The 24,291-nt window shown below is 40.6% G+C and overlaps 1 protein-coding gene across 1 annotated transcript in view; it reads right to left on the bottom strand.

The window, feature by feature from the left end:
• Positions 1 to 21,110, bottom strand: part of gammaCOP (coat protein (coatomer) gamma) — a 513,985-nt gene extending 492,875 nt beyond the window's left edge. The window contains exon 1 of the mRNA XM_067138134.2: positions 20,990 to 21,110. Coding sequence (XP_066994235.1) covers positions 20,990 to 21,029 — 40 coding nt within the window. The 5' untranslated portion in view covers positions 21,030 to 21,110. The remainder of the gene's footprint in view (positions 1 to 20,989) is intronic.
• Positions 21,111 to 24,291: the final 3,181 nt, after the last annotated feature.

Consider the following 24,291-nt stretch of genomic DNA (forward strand, 5'->3'; position numbering starts at 1 on the left):
TAATTAGCAATTACCCATATAACTAGCAATTACCCACTAATAACTGTCACCATTGTTGCCGTTCAAACGCACGGAATACCCATGAATCTCCATCCACACTGACCAGTCTCCGTACCGATCTCGGCACTGCAACTGAAAAACTTCCAGCTTGATGCCTATAAAACCTCATTTGGCTATGAAATATTTCCCTACCCCCGGTGATTTTAACTAAAATAAACTGCTCTACATACTTCTGAAATGTCAATACTAATTCCTTCTTCCAACCTCTAAAACATCAGGACGCACTTGGTACTAAAAAAAAATTTTTTTATCCTTGCACACCAGCTGCTCTTGTGTATTTATGTATATATTTGTAAATTCTCAACTATTCAATTAGATAATGTAATTACTATATAGTTACCAACTATTGACATTAGTTTTTATTACAAACATTTACGCTGAATGTTATAATGTAAATATTTTTAAAACTTTATCTCAACTGTTCAATTGAACAATGTAAATACTGTATAGCTACCAACCTTTGACATTAATTTTTGGTTACAAACATTGACGCCGAACACTACACCTTTTCTCCCTTAATTGTTTTAATGTAAATATTTTTTAACTTTTTATTTTCCTATGATTGCGTCAACTGTTTCTCCAGAGCACCACTGCCGAACTCTACTATGTTATTTTTAGGCATTGGTGCTGACTTTTCATCTATAAACCTATATGTTCAACCATCACTTTTGTACAACTATTTCCCATACTTAATTTTGTAATTGTATTAATAATATGTATTAATTTGTACATGTCAACTACTAACCAGTTACCTGATTTTTTACCTTGAGGTGATATTTTGACTGATGATGCCCTCAATGAAGGGCGAAACATGTCTCAAGTGGAATCAATAATAAATTCCTAATTTATAAAATTTATATGTATTGAATAGGTGGAAAAAACTAACCTTTTAGCATCCTACATTCAGTATCTTCAATACGGTTAGCAATGATTTTTATCACTTGCAATTTAAAGCAATAGCCGAAGAATGTGAAAATAGGTTGGTACCTTTAAAGGTGGTAAAGAATGGTGAAGATCCACTATATTATAACAGAGAAATAAAGAGATTAAGAAGGAGGTGCAGGTTGGAACGAAATAGAGTTAGAAATGGTTACAGAAGTAAGGAGAAATTGAAGGAACTTACTAGGAAATTGAATCTAGCTATGAAGTCAGCTAAGGATAACATGATGGCAAGCATAATTGGTGGTCATACAAATTTTAGTGAAAAATGGAAGAGTATGTATAGGTACTTTAAGGCAGAAACAGGTTCAAAGAAGGACATTCCAGGAATCATTAATGAACAAGGGGGGTGTGTATGCGAGGATCTTCAGTCAGCAGTATGTAAAGATTGTTGGTTAGAAGGATAATGTCCAGATACGGGAGATGAGTAATACTAAAGAAGTATTAAAATTTACCTATGATGAAAATGACATTGACAGTAAGATATAATATTTGAAAACTAGAAAAGAAGCTGGAATTGATAAGATTTCTGGGGATATACTAAAGGCAATGGGTTGGGATATAGTACCATATCTGAAATACTTATTGCTTGGTTGAAGGAGCTACACCAAATGAATGGTGAGTTGCTATAGTAGCCCCTGTGTATAAAGGAAAGGGTGATTAGACATAAAGCTGAAAATTACAAGCCAGTCAGTTTGACATGCACTGCATGTAACCTTTGGAAAAGCATTCTTTCTGATTATATTAGACATGTTTGCAAAATTAATAACTGGTTTGATAGAAGGCAGTTTTGGTTTAGGAAAGGTTATTCGACTGAAGCTCAGCCTGTAGGATTTCAGCAAGATATAGCAGATATCCTGGATTCAGGAGGCCAAATGGACTGCATTGCGATTGACCTATCTAAGGTGTTTGATAGGGTGGATCATGGAAGACTACTGGCAAAAATGAGTGCTACTGGACTAGAAAAAAGAGTGACTGAATGGGAGGCTATATTTCTAGAAAATAGAACTCAGAGAATTTGAGTAGCAAAGCTTTATCTGACCCTGTAATAATTAACAGGGGAATTCCTCAAAGCAGTATTATTGGACCTTTATGTTTTCTTATATATATCAATGATATGTGTAAAGAAGTGGAATCAGATGATCAGATGATGCAGATTATGTTATTCTGTACAGAGTAATAAATAAGTTACAAGATTGTGAGCAGCTGCAGGGTGACCTTTATAGTGTTGTGAGATGGACAGTGGGCAATGGTATGATGATAAACGGGGTTAAAAGTCAGGTTGTGAGTTTCACAAGTAGGAAAAGTCCTCTCAGTTGTAATTACTGCGTTGATGGGTGAAAGTTCCTTTTGGGGATCATTGTAAGTACCTAGGTGTTAATATAAGAAAAGACCTCCATTGGAGTAATCACATAAATATGATTGTTAATACTGAAAAAAGTACAGATCTCTGCACAAGGTTATGAGGGTATTAGGGGTTGTAGTAAGGATGTAAAGGAGAGGGCATATAAGTCTCTGGTAAGACCCCAACTAGAGTATGGTTCCAGTGTATGGGACCCTCACCAGGACTACTTGATTCAAGAACTGAGAAAACATCCAAAGATAAGAAGCTTGATTTGTTCTGGGCGATTTCTGACAAAAGAGTACATACATACATACATACATACATACATACATACATACATACATACATACATACATACATACATACATACATACATACATTATCATTATAGACTGTTAAGCCTTTCAGCGCTCAGTCTGCAAGCCTCTGAGAATTTACTAAACGTCGCCACAATCCTCGATTTGCAACTAGTGTTGTGGCCTCATTTAGTTTTATACCTCATCTTTAAATCGTTAGAAACCGAGTATAACCATTGTCATCTTGGTCTCCCCCTCCATAGCAGAGTCCATTATTCCCCTAGGTTGCATCCGGGAGATAGTAGGTTCGAATCCCACTATCGGCAGCCCTGAAAATGGTTTTCCGTGGTTTCCCATTTTCACACCAGGCAAATGCTGGGGCTGTACCTTAATTAAGGCCACGGCCGCTTCCTTCCAACTCCTAGGCCTTTCCTATCCCATCGTCGCCATAAGACCTATCTGTGTCGGTGCGACGTAAAGCCCCTAGCAAAAAAAAAAAAAAAAAAAAAAAAAAATATTCCCCTAGGTAACCTATCCTCCTCCATTCGCCTCACATGACCTCACCACCGAAGCCGGTTTATGCGTACAGCTTCATCTATCGAGTTCATTCCTAAATTAGCCTTTATCTCCTCATTCTGAGTACCCTCCTGCCATTGTTCCCACCTGTTTGTACCAGCAATCATTCTTGCTACTTTCAGGTCTGTTACTTCTAACTTATGAATAAGATATTCTGAGTCCACCCAACTTTCGCTCCCGTAAAGCAAAGTTGGTCTGAAAACAGACCGATGTAAAGATAGTTTCGTCTGGGACCTCACTTCCTTCTTACAGAATACTGCTGATCTCAACTGCGAGCTCACTGCATTAACTTTACTACACCTTGATTCAATCTCACTATATTACCATCCTGGGAGAACACACAACCTAAATACCTGAAATGATCAACCTGGTCTAGCTTTGTATCACCAATCTGACATATAATCCTGTTGAATTTCTTCCCTACTGACATCAATTTTGTCTTCGAGAGGCTAATTTTCATACCATACTCATTGCACCTATTTTCAAGTTCCAATATATTAGACTGCAGGCTTTCGGCACAGTCTGCCATTAAGACCATGTTGTCAGCAGAGGCCAAACTGCTTACTACATTTCCACCTAACTGAGTCCCTCCCTGCCATTTTATATTTTTCAGCAGATGATCCATATAAACTACGAACAGCAAAGGTGAAAGATTACAGCCTTGTCTAACCCCTGTAAGTACCCTGAACCAAGAACTCATTCTAACATCAATTCTCACTGAAGCCCAATTGTCATCATAAATGCCTTTGATTGATTTTAATAATCTACCTTTAACTCCATAGTCCCCCAGTATAATGAACATCTTTTCCCTCGGTACCCTGCCATATGCTTTCTCTAGATCTATGAAACATAAACACAACTGCCTATTCCTCTCATAGCATTTTTCAATTACCTGGCGCATACTGAAAATCTGATCCTGACAGCCCCTCTGTGGTCTGAAACCACACTGGTTTTCATCCAACTTCCTCTCAACGACTGATCGCACCCTCCCTTCCAGGATGCCAGTGAATACTTTGCCTGGTATACTAATCAATGAAATACCTCGATAGTTGTTGCAATCCTTCCTGTTTCCTTGCTTATAGATAGGTGCAATTACTGCTTTTGTCCAATATGAAGGTACCTTACCAACACTCCACGCTAATTTTATTACTCTATGAAGCCATTTTATCCCTGCCTTCCCACTATACTTCACCATTTCAGGTCTAATTTCATCTATTCCTGCTGCCTTATGACAATGGAGTTTATTTACCATCCTTTCCACTTCCTCAAGCATAATTTCACTAACATCATTTTCCTCCTCCCCATGAGCTTGGCTGTTTGCAACACCACCAGGATGATTTCCTTTTACATTGAGAAGATGTTCAAAATATTCCCTCCACCTCTCCACTGATTCCCTGGAATCTATTATGAGTTCAACTGAATTACTCAAAACACTGTTCATTTCCTTTCTTCCCTCCCTTTCTAAGATTCTTTATTACTGTCCAGAAAGGTTTCCCCTGCTACTTGACCTAACCTTTCCAGGTTATTATCAAAATCTTCCCACGACTTATTTTTGGATTCAACAACTATTTGTTTCGCTCTGTTTCTTTCATCTACGTACAAATCCCTGTCTGCCTCAGCCCTTGTTTGGAGCCATTTCTGATAAGCCTTCTTTTTACGTTTACAGGCTGCTCTCACTTCATCATTCCACCAAGATGTTCGCCTTTTCCCGTCTTTACACACAGTGGTTCTTAGGCATTCCCTTGCTGTTTCTACTACAGCATCCCTGTATGCCACCCATTCATTTTCTATATCCTGAACCTGCTTACTGTCTAGTGTTCGAAACTTCTCACTAATCATCTCCATGTACAAAAGAGTAGCGTTACAAAAATGTTGCAAAATTTGTGCTGGGAAGAACTGGGAGAAAGGAGACATGCTGCTCGATTAAGTGGTATGTTCCGAGCTGTCCCCATCGATGGTATCTTTACCTTGTCGTGGTGGTGGGGCTTGTATGGTCAAAAGATCCTGAGAGCTATGCCGGCGGTAGCTTAGCTACTGGTAGGGCCTCCCTTGCCGGACAGGTCGAAGGTGATGATCCAGACTAAAAGGGATACCCTGCTCCACCAGGTTGGGGGTTGGGCAGAGGGTTGACAACTCTATCCCGTTAAAAAAAAAAGTTGAGAAGCTGCAACGAGTAAAAACAAACCGGATGGATAAAATTGAAAAACGACCTAGGCGAGGAAATGGTTATGGATTGGTATTAGCGACTTGGAATGTGAGAAGCCTATTCCAGCCAGGGAAAAGCAGAAAACTAGAAGAGGAACTAAGAAAGTATAATTTTGAAATCGCTGCTCTACAAGAAATTAGATGGCGGGAAATTGAGATGTTCGATTTACAGGATTATACTTTAACACTAGAACCGCCGGAGTTGACCGCTACACATTTTCCAAACTCAATTTTGACTACAGTTTTTATTGTACGATATTGAGCGGCAGTGACTTTTCCTGATTAGTGGTCCGGAAAACCCCTATTAAATATAATTAATTTTGCATCAATGGATGGGGTGTAAGTAACGGGTATACCTACTACCGCCGGAGCGGTCATTTTGACTGCTGTATTAACTTTCATAATAAAATGTATTATAACACACATCTCTCGGTGAGATATAATCATCTACTAATAATTATCCTATCAACAAGGGAATGTTCAAAAACACAACAATGGGTCTCGGATATATTACGAATTGTACGAGCATTATTTCCGCTGCGTCTTCAGTAGTTTTATCATTCGTCAGCTTCGCACAGTGCAGTAAATATATCTTGTAAACCATCAGTTGCTGAGTCTTTGAATGACGTTCCTGAAGATATGTCTGATGTAGAATGTGGTCCAGATATAAGGGACCTGTATTTTATGTATGTTGGGTATTCAGCCCGAAGGCTGGTTTGATCCTCCACAGTTCTGCCAAAAGCTGTCATAGATAGCCTTGGCGTCACTCAGGAGGCATACTAGGGAAATGAGGAGCGAGGTAGTTTCCTGTTGCTTTCCTCGCTGAACCAGAAGTTGCTATTACATATCAGTCTGCCAAACCCATTGCAATGCATGCACCAACCGACCCTATGAGTGACATTTTCACACCATTCATAACAGGGACTGGCTGCATAAAGAAGGGTATTACTAGCATCACTCATACCTCGGTCACTTTCATATTGTCAAAGCCAACGATGAGATTGAGATAGGTGAAAAATTTATTCTAGCCCATACCAGAAGACATAGTGCACTGTAAACACTACATTTCGCCAACAAAGGCAAATAAAGGACCTAAAAAGGAAAATGCATACAAATATTACTACCAGTCAAGTGATACCTCGGAAAGCAGTGATTCAGATCACGCTCAAAACCGAATTGTTCAGGCTGAAAGGTAAGTTGATATTAGTATTGTTTTAACTATCAGCATAACAAATTTGGTGAAGTTCCTTGATTTATACCGTATTCAAATTATAATGATCCCTCACATAAGCTGAGTACTGAGGAGTTTTCAATTCTTCTCGTACAGTCGTAGACATAGTAACCCGTAATGCATGGTATTATAGGGGACACGACAACCAAGGTAAAAGCCTACCATGGCTGTATAATGCGTCCTCAGGTACTGATGGCATCAGGGAGTGGATTGTAGCAGACTGGGAAGATGACACCTGGTTGGATTGCTCGCATTACCCCTTGAAAGAAAATCCAGGACTTACTCCATATTCATAGTGGTATGAAACTGATGAGTGTAACGAGTGCGTGGCGTCTTTTTGTTGACAAATAAATACTGAAACTTATAAATCAATGTACTGAAACAGAGGCAAAAGGATAATAATGAGTAACCGTGCGTATCGAGAATGAAGATATAATAATTTCAATAGCGGTCAAAATGTCCGCATCGGCGGTTCTAGTGCTAATCAATATGGGAATAGCGAGAACATCAGCGGAACAGGCTTTATGATATCTAAACAACTGAAGCATACCTTAATATCTTACAAGGCAGTAAATGAAAGAATCTGTATCATGAGAATCAGGGGCCGTTTCTTCAATTATACACTTATAAGCGTACATGCACCTACTGAATAAAAGGAGGATGAACTAAAGGATAAGTTTTATGAAGAACTAGAGAAACAGTACGATGAGGTACCTAGACATGACATTAAAATAGTAACTGGGGACTTCAGTGCAAAAGTGGAACAAGAGGAAGAATTCAGACACACAATAAGAGCACAGTAAGTAATAACAATGGGTTTCGGCTTATTGACATTGCTAAAGCAAAGGATATGGTAATCAGTAGCACTACATTTGAGCACAAGAGAATTCATAAAGAAACTTGGGAGGCACTAGATGGGACACCAAGAATCAAATCGACCACATACCGACTGATAAAAGACATGCGTCAGATGTACAGGATGTGCGTACTTATAGAGGTGCGGATATAGATTGAGACCACTATTTGGTGAAAGCTAAATTGAAACAAAAGCTTGCAGTAAGAGTCAGAGGTAAAGCAGAAAGGAGGAAAAGATTTAACCAAGAACAACTTAATGATGATGCAAGGAGGAAGGAGTATGAAAGACAGGTTGAAGAAGGTTTGAAAAACCATAAAAATGCAGTAACAGTGGATGAATCATGGCGGGTGATTAAAGAAGCCATCATGAATGCAGCCCAGGAGGTACTAGGAGAAAGAAAGAAACAGGCAAAGAAAGATTGGTATGACGAGGAAGTAAAGCTGGCCTTGGAGAAAAGAAATAAAGCAAGGATGATATATATGCAATGGGCAACAAGAGCTACACACCAAACATATGTGGAATGCAGAAGGGAAGCCAAGAATCTTTGTAGAAAAAAGAAATGGAAAAAGATCTGCAACAAGATTATGAGCATAAGAGAAGTAGAAAGTTTTATAGAAACGTAAAGCAGTGAAAAAGTGGATTTCAACCAAGAGTAAGCTGCATACAAAATAAGGACAGGCAACTACTTGGAAATACCCAGGAAATATTAGATAGATGGGCAGAAGATTTTGAGGTTGTTTTGAATCCAGTTAAAATACAAAATGAAGAATATGAATTAGAATTAAAAAATAGTGAATCTAATGAAGATGAATCTGAGGAATGCAATAGTGAACCACCCACTTTGGAAGAATTAAAAGGTGTCCTCTTATCGATGAAGAATAATAAGTCACCAGGAGAAGATGGAATAATAGCTGAGTTGCTAAAATATGGTGGAACGGTATTGATACAAACATTGTATAAGTTGATACTGGAAATCTGGCGAACAGAGAAATTACCGGAAGAATGGGAAACAGCTTTGGTGTACCCAATTCTTAAGATGAGAAATAAATGTGAAAATTACAGAGGGATATCTTTGCTTTGCATAGGGTACAAGATCTTTACCATAATAATAGCTAAGCGTCTAACACACAAAGCAGAGCAGGATCTTGAAGAATATCAGTGTGGATTTCATGTAAACCGTTCAACAATAGATCATATCTTTACAATGAGGATCATCCTGGAGAGGTGCTATGGATATACAGTAACATACCACTGTATCAACTGTACGTTGATTTTAAACAAGCGTACGATTCAGTGCACAGAGGAAAACTACTCATCGAAATGAAAGCCCTTGGTTATCCTGGGAAGCTGATTAGGTTGGTAAAAACAGCTTTGAGTGGAAGTAAATCTAAGGTAGACTTATGCATACAAGGGAAAGTATCGCGAACTTTTGATGTTGAAGTGGGTTTGAGGCAAGGAGATCCAATGTCTACTGTCCTCTTCAATATTGCTTTAGATACAGCTGTGCGTACCATCACTGCAAATCGTGAAAGGAACATATATCATAGACTAATTCAAATATTGGCATATGCAGATGATGTGGCCATAATTTCTCGTACAAAGAATGCACTTCTTGAAACCTATGAAGAATTGGAGAGGGGAACACAGCAAATTGGACTGGTAGTGAATAACAACAAAACTAAGTCCCGTGTGAGTTCCAGTTCTAGTCAACCTCCAAATGCACTTAGATGTGGAGAAAAGTATTTTGAAGCGGTATACAGGAATTTAGATATCTAGGTTCTCTGATTACTTCACAAAATGAAACAAAAAAGGAAATAAGCTCTAGACTGGCTGCAGGAAATCGACGCTATGCTGCCTTAATTCCAACATTAAGAAACAAACAAATATCCAGGAAAGCTAAGTTGACCATTTATAAGACTGTCCTTAGACCAGTGGTTACATATGGAGCTGAGACCTGAGTATTAAATAAAACAGAAGAATATAGGTTAATGACATGGGAAAGAAAGGTACTGAGGAAGATTTTGAGGCCAGTTAAAACTGAACTGGAATGGTGTATTAGATCTAATCAGGAACTTAGAGACCTGTACCAAGAGCAGGATATAGTATCTTTGATGAAGACTGCTAGAGTGCGATGGCTAGGACATGTCCACCGAATGGAGACTACAAGAGAACCTAAGAAAGAGGTGGAGGGGCATCCAGGTGGAAGACGATGTAGAGGTAGACCAAGAAAGCGATGGATAGAAGAGGTGGAGACTGATATACGTACCATGGGAGTCCGGAGATGGAGGACCAAGGCAATTGACAAGGTTCTGCAAGGACCATAGTGTCAAGGAGTAAGTAAGTAAGTAAGTAAGTAAGTAAGTAAGTAATTAAGTAGTTCCGAGCTGTCAGTAGAGAAATGGCGTGGGAGGACATCAGTAGACGAGTCTTTGAGTGGTGTCTTTAAAAGTAGGAAAGATCACAATATGAAGATAAAGTTGGAATTCAAGAGGACAAATTGGGGCAAATATTCATTTATAGGAAGGGGAGTTAGGGATTGGAATAACTTACCAAGGGAGATGTTCAATAATTTTCCAATTTGTTTGCGATCATTTAAGAAAAGGCTAGGAAAACAACAGATAGGGAATCTGCCACCTGGGCAACTACCCTAAATGCAGATCAGTAGTGATTGTTTGATTTCTCTTCCCACTTTCCAGCTAATTGCAATGAAGGTGTATGGCAGCATTACTGTTAACACTATCCAATTGCATTGTGGGTGTATGGCAGCATTATCAGGCTTTATTGGATGTTCTTTATAATGTCGCGAAACGGCCCTAGGCCTTTAGTTTCGTGTGGAAACACGACTGGTCTGGAGTGGTTCTTGCCGTGCGGGCGGTTGGGATAGAATCTGGACCAAACCAGTGATATAGAGACAAGCAAAGGGGGTCTGCGGGCATAAGCCCCCAGGTTAGAAGCCGCGAAGCAACTCTAGGCGTCTACTTTCGTGTGGAAACACGATTGATCTGGACTGGTTCTTGCCCTGTGGACAAGACCATTGGTCGGGGTTGGTAATGGATTATGATTAACATCACTAACGAGAACAAGATCATGTGCCACTTCACATTGGCCAATAAGAATTCAAGTAGCTACTTCAGAAACGAAAATGGCGGGTAACAGACTTCATTAGGTTATAAAAGTAAATATACTTCCCCTCTGAGATTCTCTTCAAGTAAGATTTCATTAATTTCCACTTAATATAACATTACAAATAAGATGACAGCCGGGCTGAATACAGTTGAACCTGCTCTAACAGACACCCTTATTCAGCGGACACCTCCCTATATGGACAATTTTCCTTGGAACCAATTTTATTTTACATAAGTATTAAAGTGGCCTCATTTAAGTGAACACCTCGAGCTCCAGGCAGCGGACATCGCCATTTGTCCCGTCCACTTGACTTAAGCGGACACTTTACACGTTGCAGGATCATTTATTACGCCAGACCACATGTCATCCTTTCTTTTAAAACCATTCTTCAGACATAAGGAAATTCCTTTTGAATATTTGTACTATTTCGAGTGCAAGGGGAGAGAAGGTACATCGGAATGCAGTTCTACCTAGTGGTGTATAGGCCTATTCCGAGAATTCTAATCGCCCAGAAATGCTGCCAGAGACTGTTAACTCACAAGTTACCTGGGGATTTTATTCCCTTCTTGCATTATTCTATTTATAACTTGGATTGTCGCTGATAAGGTTGAGCTCAGGTAGTCAACCTGAGAAGGAAAAGACAGTACAGGCACTAATTAGTGAGACAGAAATACCATAGCATTTCAGCTGTCTGTTAAACATGAGTAACAAGGGACGATCGTGTTTAGATCTCGAGGTAAGAAGAAATGTGATTATAGAAAGTGACAAGGGACTTACAGTAAGAAAGCTTGCCAAAAAATTAAACTGCGGGAAAACTAAAATAAACACTATTGTGAAGAATAGAACTGAAATTTTAAAGGAGTGGGAGGAAAATAGGAATCGAGGAGTGAAAAGAACGCGGGAGTCAGTTTTTTCAGAACTGAACGTTGCGGTATATGAGTATAAGTATACTCGAGTGAATAAACTATGTGTGAGTGGACCAACGGTACAAGGAAAAGCTCAAGAAATCGCACATAATCTGAAAGTTGAGAATTTTGTAGCTAGCAATGGTTGGTTAGATTGTTTCAGAAAACGTCATAATGTTAGTTTCAAAACAGTCTGTGGAGAAGGTGGTGATGTGTCTGCGACTGAAGTAGCGGATTGGAAAGATAGGTTAACAGACATTTTGAACAGTTACAAACTGAAAGACATTTTCAGTGTTGATGAAACTGGTCTGTTCTTTAGGGCAATCCAGAAGAAGTCACTAACTTTGCCGAATGAAAGTTCCAAGGGTGGGAAAATGTCTAAAGAAAGAAGCACCATCATGTTTTGTTGTAACGCACTTGGTGAAAAGGAAAATCCTCTAATAATCGATAAATCCTTGAGACACAGGTGCTTTAAAAACATGGACTTAAATTGTCTTGGTGTCAAATGGCATGCGAATAAAAAGGCATGGATGACGTCAGCAATATTCGAGGACTGGCTCCTAGCTTTGGCTTCCAAAATGAAGGTCAGAAACCGTAACGTGATCTTATTGCTATATAATGCCACGTGTCATCCAGAAACAGAGCTTTCAAATGTAAAACTCTTGTTCCTTCCACCCAATACCACTCCTCATCTTCAGCCACTGGATCAAGGAATCATCGGAGCCTTCCTTGTCAGATCATAGACACATTGTGTTTTATATAGAGGGCTCCCTCGAGGTCCCGTCTTATAGAAACCCTAGACGAACCGATTGGACATCTTTTAGGGAGGATGTGAGGAGGGGACTGGAGGGAGGACCCTCAAATATAATTTAAAACAAAGAGGAGCTGGAGCTCAGTGTCAGTTTTCTCACACGGACACTGGTTATCTCTTATGAATTAAACTGCCCTATTGTTAAGGCAAAAAGAGTAACAGGAAGTTTCAAGTGGAATAGTTATCTTGAACACCTGAGGAGAAATACACAAAGGCTCTGAAATAAATACAGGGAACTTCAGGATCAAGAAAGCCTAGATTCTTACAAAGAATCACAAAGAAGGTACAAGTCAGAAGTCAAAAAGGCTTCTAGGAAATCTTGGAGACAGTTTTGTGACTCCATTGAAAGTCAACATGAAGCAGCAAGGCTTCATAAAATTTTAACCTTGGATAGAAGGGCAAGGCTGGGCTCACTGGAGTCTCCTTCGGGTGGATACACATCCACAGAAAGGGAGACCCTGAACTTACTGCTTGATGCCCACTTTCCAGGTTCGGTAGTCACGAATAGTGAGGTAGAATCGAGCGGATCCTTCAGACCCGATAAAAGTGGCTGGAAGGAAGCCGCAGAGATTGTTACCCCAAGAAGGGTCAAGTGGGCATTAGAATCCTTTGCCCCTTACAAAAGCCCAGGGGTGGATGGGATCTTCCCGGCACTTCTTCAAGAAGCGGGGGGGGTCCTCATACCATATCTGGTCAGAATATTTAGAGCCTGTCTCACTATGGGGTACGTGTACTCCTTGTGGCGTCAGGCGAAGGTGGTGTATATACCTAAACCCAGAAGGTCTTCATATACTAGACCTAAGGATTATAGACCCATTAGTCTAACGTCTTTTCTACTTAAGACCTTGGAAAGACTGGTGGATAGACATATCAGGGAGAAAGTATTAAGAGACTTTCCCCTGCATTCTCATCAACATGCATATCAACCAGGGAAGTCGGTTGAGACGGCACTACACCAGCTAGTTTCTAGGCTGGAGAGTGCCTTGGATCAGCAACAACTTGCTATGGTTGTATTCCTAGATATAGAAGGGGCCTTTAATTATACATCTTTGGGCTCCATAGAACGTAGTCTAGAGAGAAGAGGAGTGAGCAGTATGCTCATAAAATGGATTATGGCCTCACTGCAGGGCCGTCAAGTTCTGTTTACCCTCAACGCTGTAATGTTGAGAGCTAATATAGACAGGGGTGTCCACAGGGAGGAGTATTATCACCAACATTATGGTGTCTGGTAGTGGATGAACTACTTACCAGGTTAAATGTTGGAGGAATATACGCCCAAGGCTATGCAGACGACATAAGCCTGATGGCGGTAGGAAATTTCCCCAGCACGGTTTCCGAGCTCGTACAGAGCTCTCTACGTAGGGTGGAAAGATGGTGCCACGAGACAGACTTGTCGGTTAACCCCGATAAGACGGAGCTCGTGGTATTTACCAGGAGGAGGAGGCTAGACGGACTGTCAGAGCCTTTCCTATTTGGGAAAAAACTAGCTAAGACAACCTCAGTTAAGTACCTAGGGGTAATCCTTGAGGCAAGACTGAGCTGGAAGAAACATATAGATTATAAGGTGGATAAGGCTCGCAAGATTATGTGGGCCTGTCGCAGGGCCGTCGGGAAGACTTGGGGCCTAAGACCTAAGGTGGTCCAGTGGCTCTATATCTCTACTGTACGGCCCATGATCACCTATGCATCTTTGGTGGCAAGGTTCGGAGAGTAAAACTGTGACCACCAAGTTAAACAGTGTCCAAACACTTGCGTGTCTAGGAATAACAGGGGCACTGGATACTACACCATTATGTGCAATGGAGGCCATCCTAGGTTTTCCCCCCTTACATTTATATGTTAAGGCAATAGCGGGAATGAGTGCCTATCGCCTCTGGTCACTCGGAGGATGGTCCTTCAAAAACCCGAATAGAGGCCATGCCTCTATTCTTACAAGGCTTCACCAGACTTGCCCTATGACAATGATGATCGGGGATCTGATGAAGCCTAGCTTTAATTTGGATTATAAATTTACAGTGGTGATACCCACAAGGGAGGAGTGGGCCGCAGATGCTGGGGCCCGTCTTAAGTCTGGGGGCTGTACATGGTACACAGATGGCTCGCGGACGGAGACGGGCACAGGCGCCGGGGTCTGGGGGCCTAAAACAAGGCTCTCCCTTCCTATGGGTAAATATGCTACTGTTTTCCAGGCTGAAGTATACGCTATACTAGCCTGTGCTGTATATATATGGAATATGCCTGGACACAGAAGACACATCACTATTTGTAGTGATAGCCAGGCAGCACTAAAAACACTTTGTGCAGTTAAAACAACATCAAAACTGGTATGGGAATGCCAAAGGATGTTAGATCAGCTGTGTGAATTTAGCTCAGTTACCCTATTATGGGTCCCTGAGCACACAGGTATCAGTGGAAATGAAGAAGCTGACAAACTAGCGAAACAAGGCTCAAAAGGTTCTTTCACAGGACCAGAGCCTTTTCTGGGAGTGTCACTCCGAAACGTGAGACTGGTAATATCCCAATGGACAAACCAGTCTCATTTAGATATTTGGAAGAGGTTAACTATAGCAAGGGAGGCACATGAACTTATCAAAGGGCCTAGCCAAAGTTATAAAAAGGTCCTAATGAATTTGAATACGACCAGAATGAGAATGGTAGTTGGACTGTTAACAGGCCACAATACCTTACAGAGACACCTACACATCATGAAAATCGCTCAGGATCCGATGTGTAGAAGACGCTGTAAGGAGGAAGAGACCTCCGCGCATGTATTATGTCAGTGCGAGGCTCTTGCTAGCACTAGACATCGATACCTTGGCTCACATTTTGTGAGCCTGGAAGACATCAGGAATGCCAATATCCGGACACTGGTATCCTTTATAGGAGTACTAGGGCTGGACTAGGCAAACCTGTTTAAGGGGCACAAAGGGTCTTCATAGACCTACGTGTGGAGCTCTGCGAAGACAGGGCTCACCGATTTCTTATCTATCTATCTATCTATCTATCAAGGAATCATTCAGGCATTCAAATCAGACTATCGTACGAGGGTTTTACGGTCGTTAGTGGCACACATGGATGAAGCAGACTCAGCTTTTGATTTGATGAAGAAGATCAATTTTGGCGATGCAGTTTCATGGACAAAGGCAGCCTGGAATGCAATCACCGAAACCACAATGAGGAAATGCTTTGCAAAATGCGGCATCGCTAATTCTACAGTTGAAGAACAAGCACAGGTAGAGGTTCGAAATGAGTATGATGAACTTCAGACTTTAGCAACGACAGCTGAAGCCGAAGAAAAGAATATTCCTTGCTGTGATGATCTCGACGGCGACTGGCAGTCCCGAATCCACAACGCACTTTACAATAAGTTTTCTGTGTTATCAAGTTATACAGTAATTGTGTGTTGCACGTATCGTAAGATCCATGTGTGTTTGCACCTCAACTGCCCATTCATTTTTTCCTTGTGATAGACTGCTTTTAATTCTTTCAAGCTAAATTTTCAGCTTTAATTTAATTCACTGCACTTTGTAAATCTTTCTAGCTATCCATAGCAGCCTTCATTATTCGTACAAAAGGACCATTTTGAATAAAACTTGTTATCGTTTTACAGAGCCCGAATCAGGAACAAAAAGTGACTATGATGGTGAGGTGGAAGAAGAACAAGAAGTTCTGTCAATGAAGCAGGGACTAAATATGCTTAAACAGATAAAGAATTTGTGTGTCACGCAGGACCGCAAGTACGGTGAGAACACCATGGAACCATTTAACAGACTTTATTCCATTTTTGAGAAAATGAAAATGAAATGTCGTATGGCTTTCTGTGCCGGGATATCCCAGGACGGGTTTGGCTCGCCAGGTGCAGGTCTTTCTATTTGACTCCCATAGGCGACCTGCGCGTCGTGATGAGGATGAAATGATGATGATGACAACACATACACCCAGCCCTCTTGCCATTGGAATTAACCAATTAAGGTTAATTCCCCGACCCGGCAGAGAATCGAACCCGGGACGCTCTGAACCAAAGACCAGTACACTGACCATTCAGCCAATGAGTCGGACGTTTTTGAGAATATCACCGTTACGAAAACATGTGCTAAATTTACACAGACGAAGCTTCACGATTACTTCACGAATCTGTAATGTTTGTAAATGATGTAAAATCACTTAGGCCTATAATAACTCTCTATGAAATACTAACACAGAAATTACTTAGAATAATAAAAATATGTATGCTTATATTTAAGGTGGATGTTCTTTGCCATTAAAATGTTTGATTATTTTTACAAACTTGTTTTAGCGGACACCTCTCGTAACGGACATTTTTCCTCGGAACTGACGGTGTCCGCAGAAGGCAGGTTCGACTGTAATACCATAAATTCAATGAAGCTGTATGCATAAAACCAACAGTCACGAGGGTCATGTGAGGCGAATGGAGGAGGATGTGTGTTACTAGGAGAATAATGAACTCAGTCATGAAGGATAAGAGAAGTAGATGGCAACAATAATCAGACTCTGTTACTAATTATTTAAATATAAGAGGTATGGAACTAAACGAAGCCACATCGCTAGTTACAAACAGAGGATTGTGAAGGTATTTAGTTAATTCACAGAGGCTTGCAGACTCAACAGTGAAAGTCATACATAACAGTCTATAAAGTCTACCTCTGTAGTATAACAGTATACTATTACCTGCCATCCTCTGAGACCCAGGTATAATTCCCGGTACTGCCAAAAATTTAAGATTGGCAGGAGGGCTGGTATCCTATGGTTAAATAGGAACAGGCAGCTCGCCTCCATTGGAGGTATGCCTGAAAAGACCTACTCCACATTGGGATGAAGACAAGAATTTACTAACAGTCTATAATGAGTATGTATGTACAGGGTGGGTGGGAAGTAGCTCCCTAGTTTTAAGTGTCCATAAGTTTTATAATTGTTGAGATTTATTTACTTTTTTTTTTTTTGCTACGGGCTTTACGTCGCACCAACACAGATAGTTCTTATGGCGACAATGGGATAGGAAAGGCCTAGGAGTTGGAAGGAAGCGGCTGTGGCCTTAATTAAGGTACAGCCCCAGCATTTGCCTGGTGTGAAAATGGGAAACCGCGGAAAACCATTTTCAGGGCTGCCGATAGTGGGATTCGAACCTACTATCTCAAGGATGCAAGCTCACAGCCGCGCGCCTCTACGCGCACGGCCAACTCGCCTGGTGAGATTTATTAATAAAAGATGTTTTGTTTTGTTTCATTATCCCTGAGAAAACCCTGATCTGCAGTAGCATCTTCTTCCAGTGAACGACGAGATGGCAGGAAGGCTGACTTTAAAAAGAGCGCGCCCAGGTTGCTTCGCGGTTTGAAGTGTGACGATCTGCAGCCCTTGTTCAGTGATGTTGGCGGGGTGTTCTTGGTCTTCATGCCACACTTGATACTAAAACCATTACGAATTGACACATCAAGCTAATGACAACTGGGTCAGTTGTGGATAAACCAAGATCTTCGGTAGCGCAATCGCCAGAAAATGTAGCAGCAGAGAGCGAGTTATTCACTGGTAAATCAACATGCCAGGCAGTTCATGAGTGGAATCAGCAGGCATACAGTGTGTGTTGTGTTAACCTTGTCTGGAGACCATGGAAGCCCTATTACGTTCAGGAGTTATCGTTGGAGACGAATGGCCGGATCTGTTCAAAAACATTTCATTCCTGTACGTTTACGTCCTTTGGTCCACAACGCAGGGGCATATGTGGAATTTTAGTGTGGTACACATATTCTCATGGTCCTGAGAACCAAACACAAAAAGTTCCGTGTGAAAATATTCGTTAACAAAAAGCTTATGGACATTTAAAACTAGGGAGCTACTTCCCACCCAACCTGTATATACACTGACTGACAGAGCAAATGCAACACCAAGAAGGAGTGGTCAGAACTTTATGCCAATTGCAGGGTAGACTGACGTCACTGAGGTATGCTCAAGATGTGAAATGCGCCGCTGTGCTGCGCACGTAGCGAACAATAAATGGGACACGGCGTTGGCGAATGGCCCACTTCGTACCGTGATTTCTCAGCCGACAGTCATTGTAGAACGTGTTGTCGTGTGCCACAGGACATGTGTATAGCTAAGAATGCCAGGCCGCCGTCAACGGAGGCATTTCCAGCAGACAGACGACTTTACGAGGGGTATGGTGATCGGGCTGAGAAGGGCAGGTTGGTCGCTTCGTCAAATCGCAGCCGATACCCATAGGGATGTGTCCACGGTGCAGCGCCTGTGGCGAAGATGGTTGGCGCAGGGACATGTGGCACGTGCGAGGGGTCCAGGCGCAGCCCGAGTGACGTCAGCACGCGAGGATCGGCGCATCCGCCGCCAAGCGGTGGCAGCCCCGCACGCCACGTCAACCGCCATTCTTCAGCATGTACAAGACACCCTGGCTGTTCCAATATCGACCAGAACAATTTCCCGTCGATTGGTTGAAGGAGGCCAGCACTCCCGGCGTCCGCTCAGAAGACTACCATTGACTCCACAGCATAGACGTGCATGCCTGGCATGGTGCCGGGCTAGAGCGACTTGGATGAGGGAATGGCGGAACGTCGTGTTCTCCGATGAGTCACGCTTCTGTTCTGTCAGTGATAGTCACCGCAGACGAGTGTGGCGTCGGCGTGGAGAAAGGTCAAATCCGGCAGTAACTGTGGAGCGCCCTACCGCTAGACAACGCGGCATCATGGTTTGGGGCGCTATTGCGTATGATTTCACGTCACCTCTAGTGCGTATTCAAGGCACGTTAAACACCCACCGCTACGTGCAGCATGTGCTGCGGCCGGTGGCACTCCCGTACCTTCAGGGGCTGCCCAATGCTCTGTTTCAGCAGGATAATGCCCGCCCACACACTGCTCGCATCTCCCAACAGGCTCTACGAGGTGTACAGATGCTTCCGTGGCCAGCGTACTCTCCGGATCTCTCACCAATCGAACACGTGTGGGATCTCATTGGACGCCGTTTGCAAACTCTGCCCCAGCCTCGTACGGACGACCAACTGTGGCAAATGGTTGACAGAGAATGGAGAACCATCCCTCAGGACACCATCCGCACTCTTATTGACTCTGTACCTCGACGTGTTTCTGCGTGCATCACCGCTCGCGGTGGTCCTACATCCTACTGAGTCAATGCCGTGCGCATTGTGTAACCTGCATATCGGTTTGAAATAAACATCAATTATTCGTCCGTGCCGTCTCTGTTTTTTCCCCAACTTTCATCCCTTTCGAACCACTCCTTCTTGGTGTTGCATTTGCTCTGTCAGTCAGTGTATGTACACTAGCATAAAAAATTTGAACTCACCTGTGAAATTCTGTATATAATCTTGAAACTGATACTTGATTCAGATTTACTGGATTTCTGATCTATTTCTAGCTGCAGGTATTTGTCCATTCTGATCTATTAGCCTACACTCTAAAATATGATATTTAATTATTATTTAGTATCTGGAGAGCGATACTTGTAAAATAATCTTTAGCCTGTGTGCACCAAACCTCAGCACAGGAACTATTATATTGCTATACCAAAGACCTTTAAACCATGATGCTGAAATCATCCATTTTTAGTTAAACAATCCCTGCTTTTTGAATAGCTTGACAGTACTGCTCCAATTTTTGCAGGAAACAGACTCACAGCAGAAATGAAAAAAAAAAAAAAAAAGCATAAGTGAATTAAAGAATGTTATGGCATGTGCCTGCAAGACAATCGGTCACACCAGCAGACTTCTGTACAATCGGGGATTTCTGAATTTGGCATTCCCTCTGCTTGAAGCAAAGACAGGAGACAAGCACTCCAGAAAGTTTGAGTACAGCCTCTAGTACCCCGTAACAGTGCAGGCTATTGACAAGTCATTGGTTAGTGTCAACACTATTCACTGGTTAGTGTCAACACTACCAGCTAGTGACAAAAACATGAGGAAATATGACTGCCCTGCACAGGAAAAAGCCTCATTTCTTCAGAGACTGACATTATGTCATTTTAATTCTATACGAGGGTCATAATGGCTACATTTAATCTTTAAAACATGAGGTATTTAATATGCATCCAACAAATGTGGAAAGTGGCATATTCTCCAATGTATTTTAAATAAATAAATAAATAAATAAATAAATAAATAAATAAATTTACATCCGTCTACTTCTTGGTGGATCTCTGGCAAGCATGAAGGAAGGATCACACCTCTCATCTAAGCATAATTTAAAACCATTTCTGTATGATTTTCACCTTCCTAAAAATGAGAACGACCTAGTCAAGTGTAACCATACTGACCATAAATCATTTTGTCTTCAAATTAAGATTTAATTCCTTACAATTCAACCAAAATGATCTTCACTACGATTAAGTTTTCAAACATGAGCAATTAAATAAGCATAACAAACGCAGAAAGTGGCATATTCTCAATCTATTTCAAGGGGGAAGAAATTCACCAGTAATTTTACGAAACCTGCAAACACTGATAACAAACAGTTCACAATTACACGGCAGCTATAAATCAGTAAAAAGAACAAAATAAACGTTGGCAGAGATAACTTTAAATAAACATGTGTGTATACTTTGTTACTACATGAATAAATAAATTTACATCCAGTTTTATATTTATATATATATATTATAATTACCTTCTTCTTCTTCCTTCTTATCGCGCTTGAATGCATTCATTTTTCGGTATTTACTTTCTAACAAATTCAATCAACAGATCCACATTTACACGTCAACATTAACACACCGACATTAAAACACAACTACCAACAAAAAATAGTGACTGCCAACATTAGAAAATTAGAAAAATACTCCGATTTCAAAATAATCGGGAAAAGCCAAAAATCCTCAGGATGTCTTCAACGTGAGAAAGATACAAAATAAAAGAAATTATTATTATTATTATTATTATTATTATTATTATTATTATTATTATTATTATTATTATTATTATTATTATTATTATTATTATTATTATTATTATTATTATTATTATTATTATTATTATTATTATTATTATTATTATTATTATTATTATTATTATTATTATTATTATTATCGAGTCAAAACTAGTGCTGGAGTGGAGTCCGAGAGAACATCGAAGGCCTAGAGGAAGACCACCGGACAGATGGGACAAAGATATCAAGAAGATCGCTGGTACCACTTGGATGAGATCTGCCCAAGACCGTTCTACTTGGAGAAGACTGTTGAAGGCCTACCTATACCCACGACTTAAAGAGGCCACATCATTTTAATGATTGAAATGGCTGATTGTATTGTATTGTATTATCGAGTTGTATTATACATACCAAAAGTAATAAATGGATCTGCTTGAGAGAATTATCTTTGGTGTTCCACAAATCCTTAGATTTTCATATTTACTTACTAGTGCCGGCTTAACAAGAAAATAAATAAAAGGAATAGCGCACGAATGTGCATAAAGTTTCAGCCCGAGACCACGAGGTGTAACAAGAAGTCTGAAACCATTCTTCCTCCAATGCGTCTTGTTTTCCACAGGGCTGAATCTTTCGATTGCGTACAACCAAACAAGGACAATGGAAAGCATCTTTAACTTTTAGTACGGTACTGTATGTTAAAGCTCAGACATTAAAGTAGTTACCAGTGTGCGTTAGGTTCTGTGGTATGCTGACCATCAGTAACATGGTTCAAAAATAGGAATGTAGCAGATACATACCTACAATAGAAATTCCCATTCCCGAAACTACCCTGGGCTTGTACAAAGAGACAACAGCAAACTGCGTTTGCCAGCAACTGGATAACATGGCAATGTGATGGAAAACTATGATCATGCCAATTAGAAGCTAATTCTTACGTCATTCAACAATAGCATTCCAGTGTATAATCTTGATTATCTATGTTTTTATGAACTGTGAAAGGAAGACTTCCAATCAGCTCTTAAAATTTCTCAACTTTTTATTTCGTATCAATGACACCCAAGTAAACTACCGGTATTAGAGGTCTTGAGAAGCGAGCGGTAGTGGATAATCTAAATACCGTAACGGAAAGTCTCTATTTTTTCCAACGTTAAGCAGTTTCACGTAATAGCTTACGTACACAATATACAATAACAGATACAATCGAAAAAACAATTATACTAACAATGATGGTTGATGTGAAAGCTACATAAGAAAACGATAATTAGGGTACCGGTACCTGATATCAAATGTATAGTAGGCCTAAGCTGAATGATAAATGTTTTGAGAGAGTAAGTCTTCATTATTTCTGTCACATTTTAAACATACGAAAGGGTGTCAGGACAGTACGATGCGAAAATATGTTGACAATTCTCCTCAAGAATCTACTATCCTGAGCACGGGAAAATCGCATCTTGCATGCTATCTCCGATCAGGCTCTTGAGTTGGTTTAATAATAGTGGTGGGCCTTCGACCATTAACTTTTCCCTCAGTAATCAGTTTTTATATTGCCTCTGGTCTCCTGGTAATGTGTTCAAAGTATTTCAAATCCCACTGGCCCGCAAGGACCCACAGCCTCGATTTAATGCTGAATTGTCTCGGAATCAACAAGTTTGTGCGGTACTAGTGTCCCCTGCAATCTAGGTTTCATCTTGATGGTGATGGCAATGGAGGTATTCTACCAGTTACAAGTTAGCGTAGCTGCCGAATTTTTCACCTTTGAGAAGCGCCTGCGGATTTCAGGTTCCCAGTTGCCACTGCTTGTGTCGATGGATCCGAGGTTTCCATAGCGGTTGACGGACTCTTGTAATATCTTTATGTGTGCTACGATCATTAATTCTGTCACGATGCACGCTTACTCGTTGGAGATGTTGAAAGCGAGGGGCAATAATATGAATCCCTGCCCAACTCAAGCAGCAGTTGGGTACATATCAGAAATGGTGTCCTTGACACGCCGTATTCGTGTAGTACAGTAAATAATAAAAGAAACACTCTTGACGATTCGAAACGGAAAGTTTTAAGACTCTACTCAATAATATAAATATATGCAAGACTGACCCCATACGGCCGTAGATTGATCTTAATGCAAATACCGTGCAGTAAACAATGAACAGCTCGTGTCAGGTTCACTGTCTCGGCCTCACAAATTTGGTTGAGAATTGTCCAGAGCAAGACGGAGATCAATATTTCAGACCGTGATATCAAAACCACATGGTGTTCATCATAGAGGCATCAGCTGCCGGCGTTTCAAGATTAGGGCGTCAACTAAATAAACTGATTTCGAAGCGAAACCTACCCATATTAGGTACCATTCCTCCAGGAAATGCAAGATTAATACCAAAAACATGTAACTTTTTGACAATATTATAAAACTAATGCACAATAAGAGAGGAGGATAATGTTTTTAAATGCTCCTTGTTCGGGAGTTCGACCAATGAGGATCTTTTGCCCCTAAGAATGAGGTTACTAACGAATGAATTAGTTATACAAATTCATTACAATACCATCGTTAAAATGCGATTAACATAACACTGGCATAACGAAAAATGAATTATTATTATTATTATTATTATTATTATTATTATTATTATTATTATTATTATTATTATTATTATTATTATTATTATTTTCCACAAATTGTAGATACAATTCAGGGAGGGTTAATGGAGAAATACCATAGCCCTGCGTACACGAATGTGCCTCCATCACCACTTAAAATTACAATATTAAAATATACAATGAGTTTTTATTTGTGGGTTGATAAATAACACAAAGTAATTAAAGGATCGATGTATTTAGAGGATAAAACTACAGTTAAGTACGGAGAAGAACAAAACTGATAGTTAGTAGCTGCAAGTCTCTCTATCGGGTGTGAAATCGCAGTTGTTTCACAGAGTTTGAATACACAACATTTCCTCCCTCTTATAATTTGTACGGTACTAGCTATGTCTATAGTGAGAACCTTACTGGTCTGCGACCTGTGCGTGTAGATCTGCGCGGTATGACTC

This window comes from Anabrus simplex, chromosome 1 (assembly GCF_040414725.1).
Source record: "Anabrus simplex isolate iqAnaSimp1 chromosome 1, ASM4041472v1, whole genome shotgun sequence".
NCBI classification, from domain to species: domain Eukaryota; kingdom Metazoa; phylum Arthropoda; class Insecta; order Orthoptera; family Tettigoniidae; genus Anabrus; species Anabrus simplex.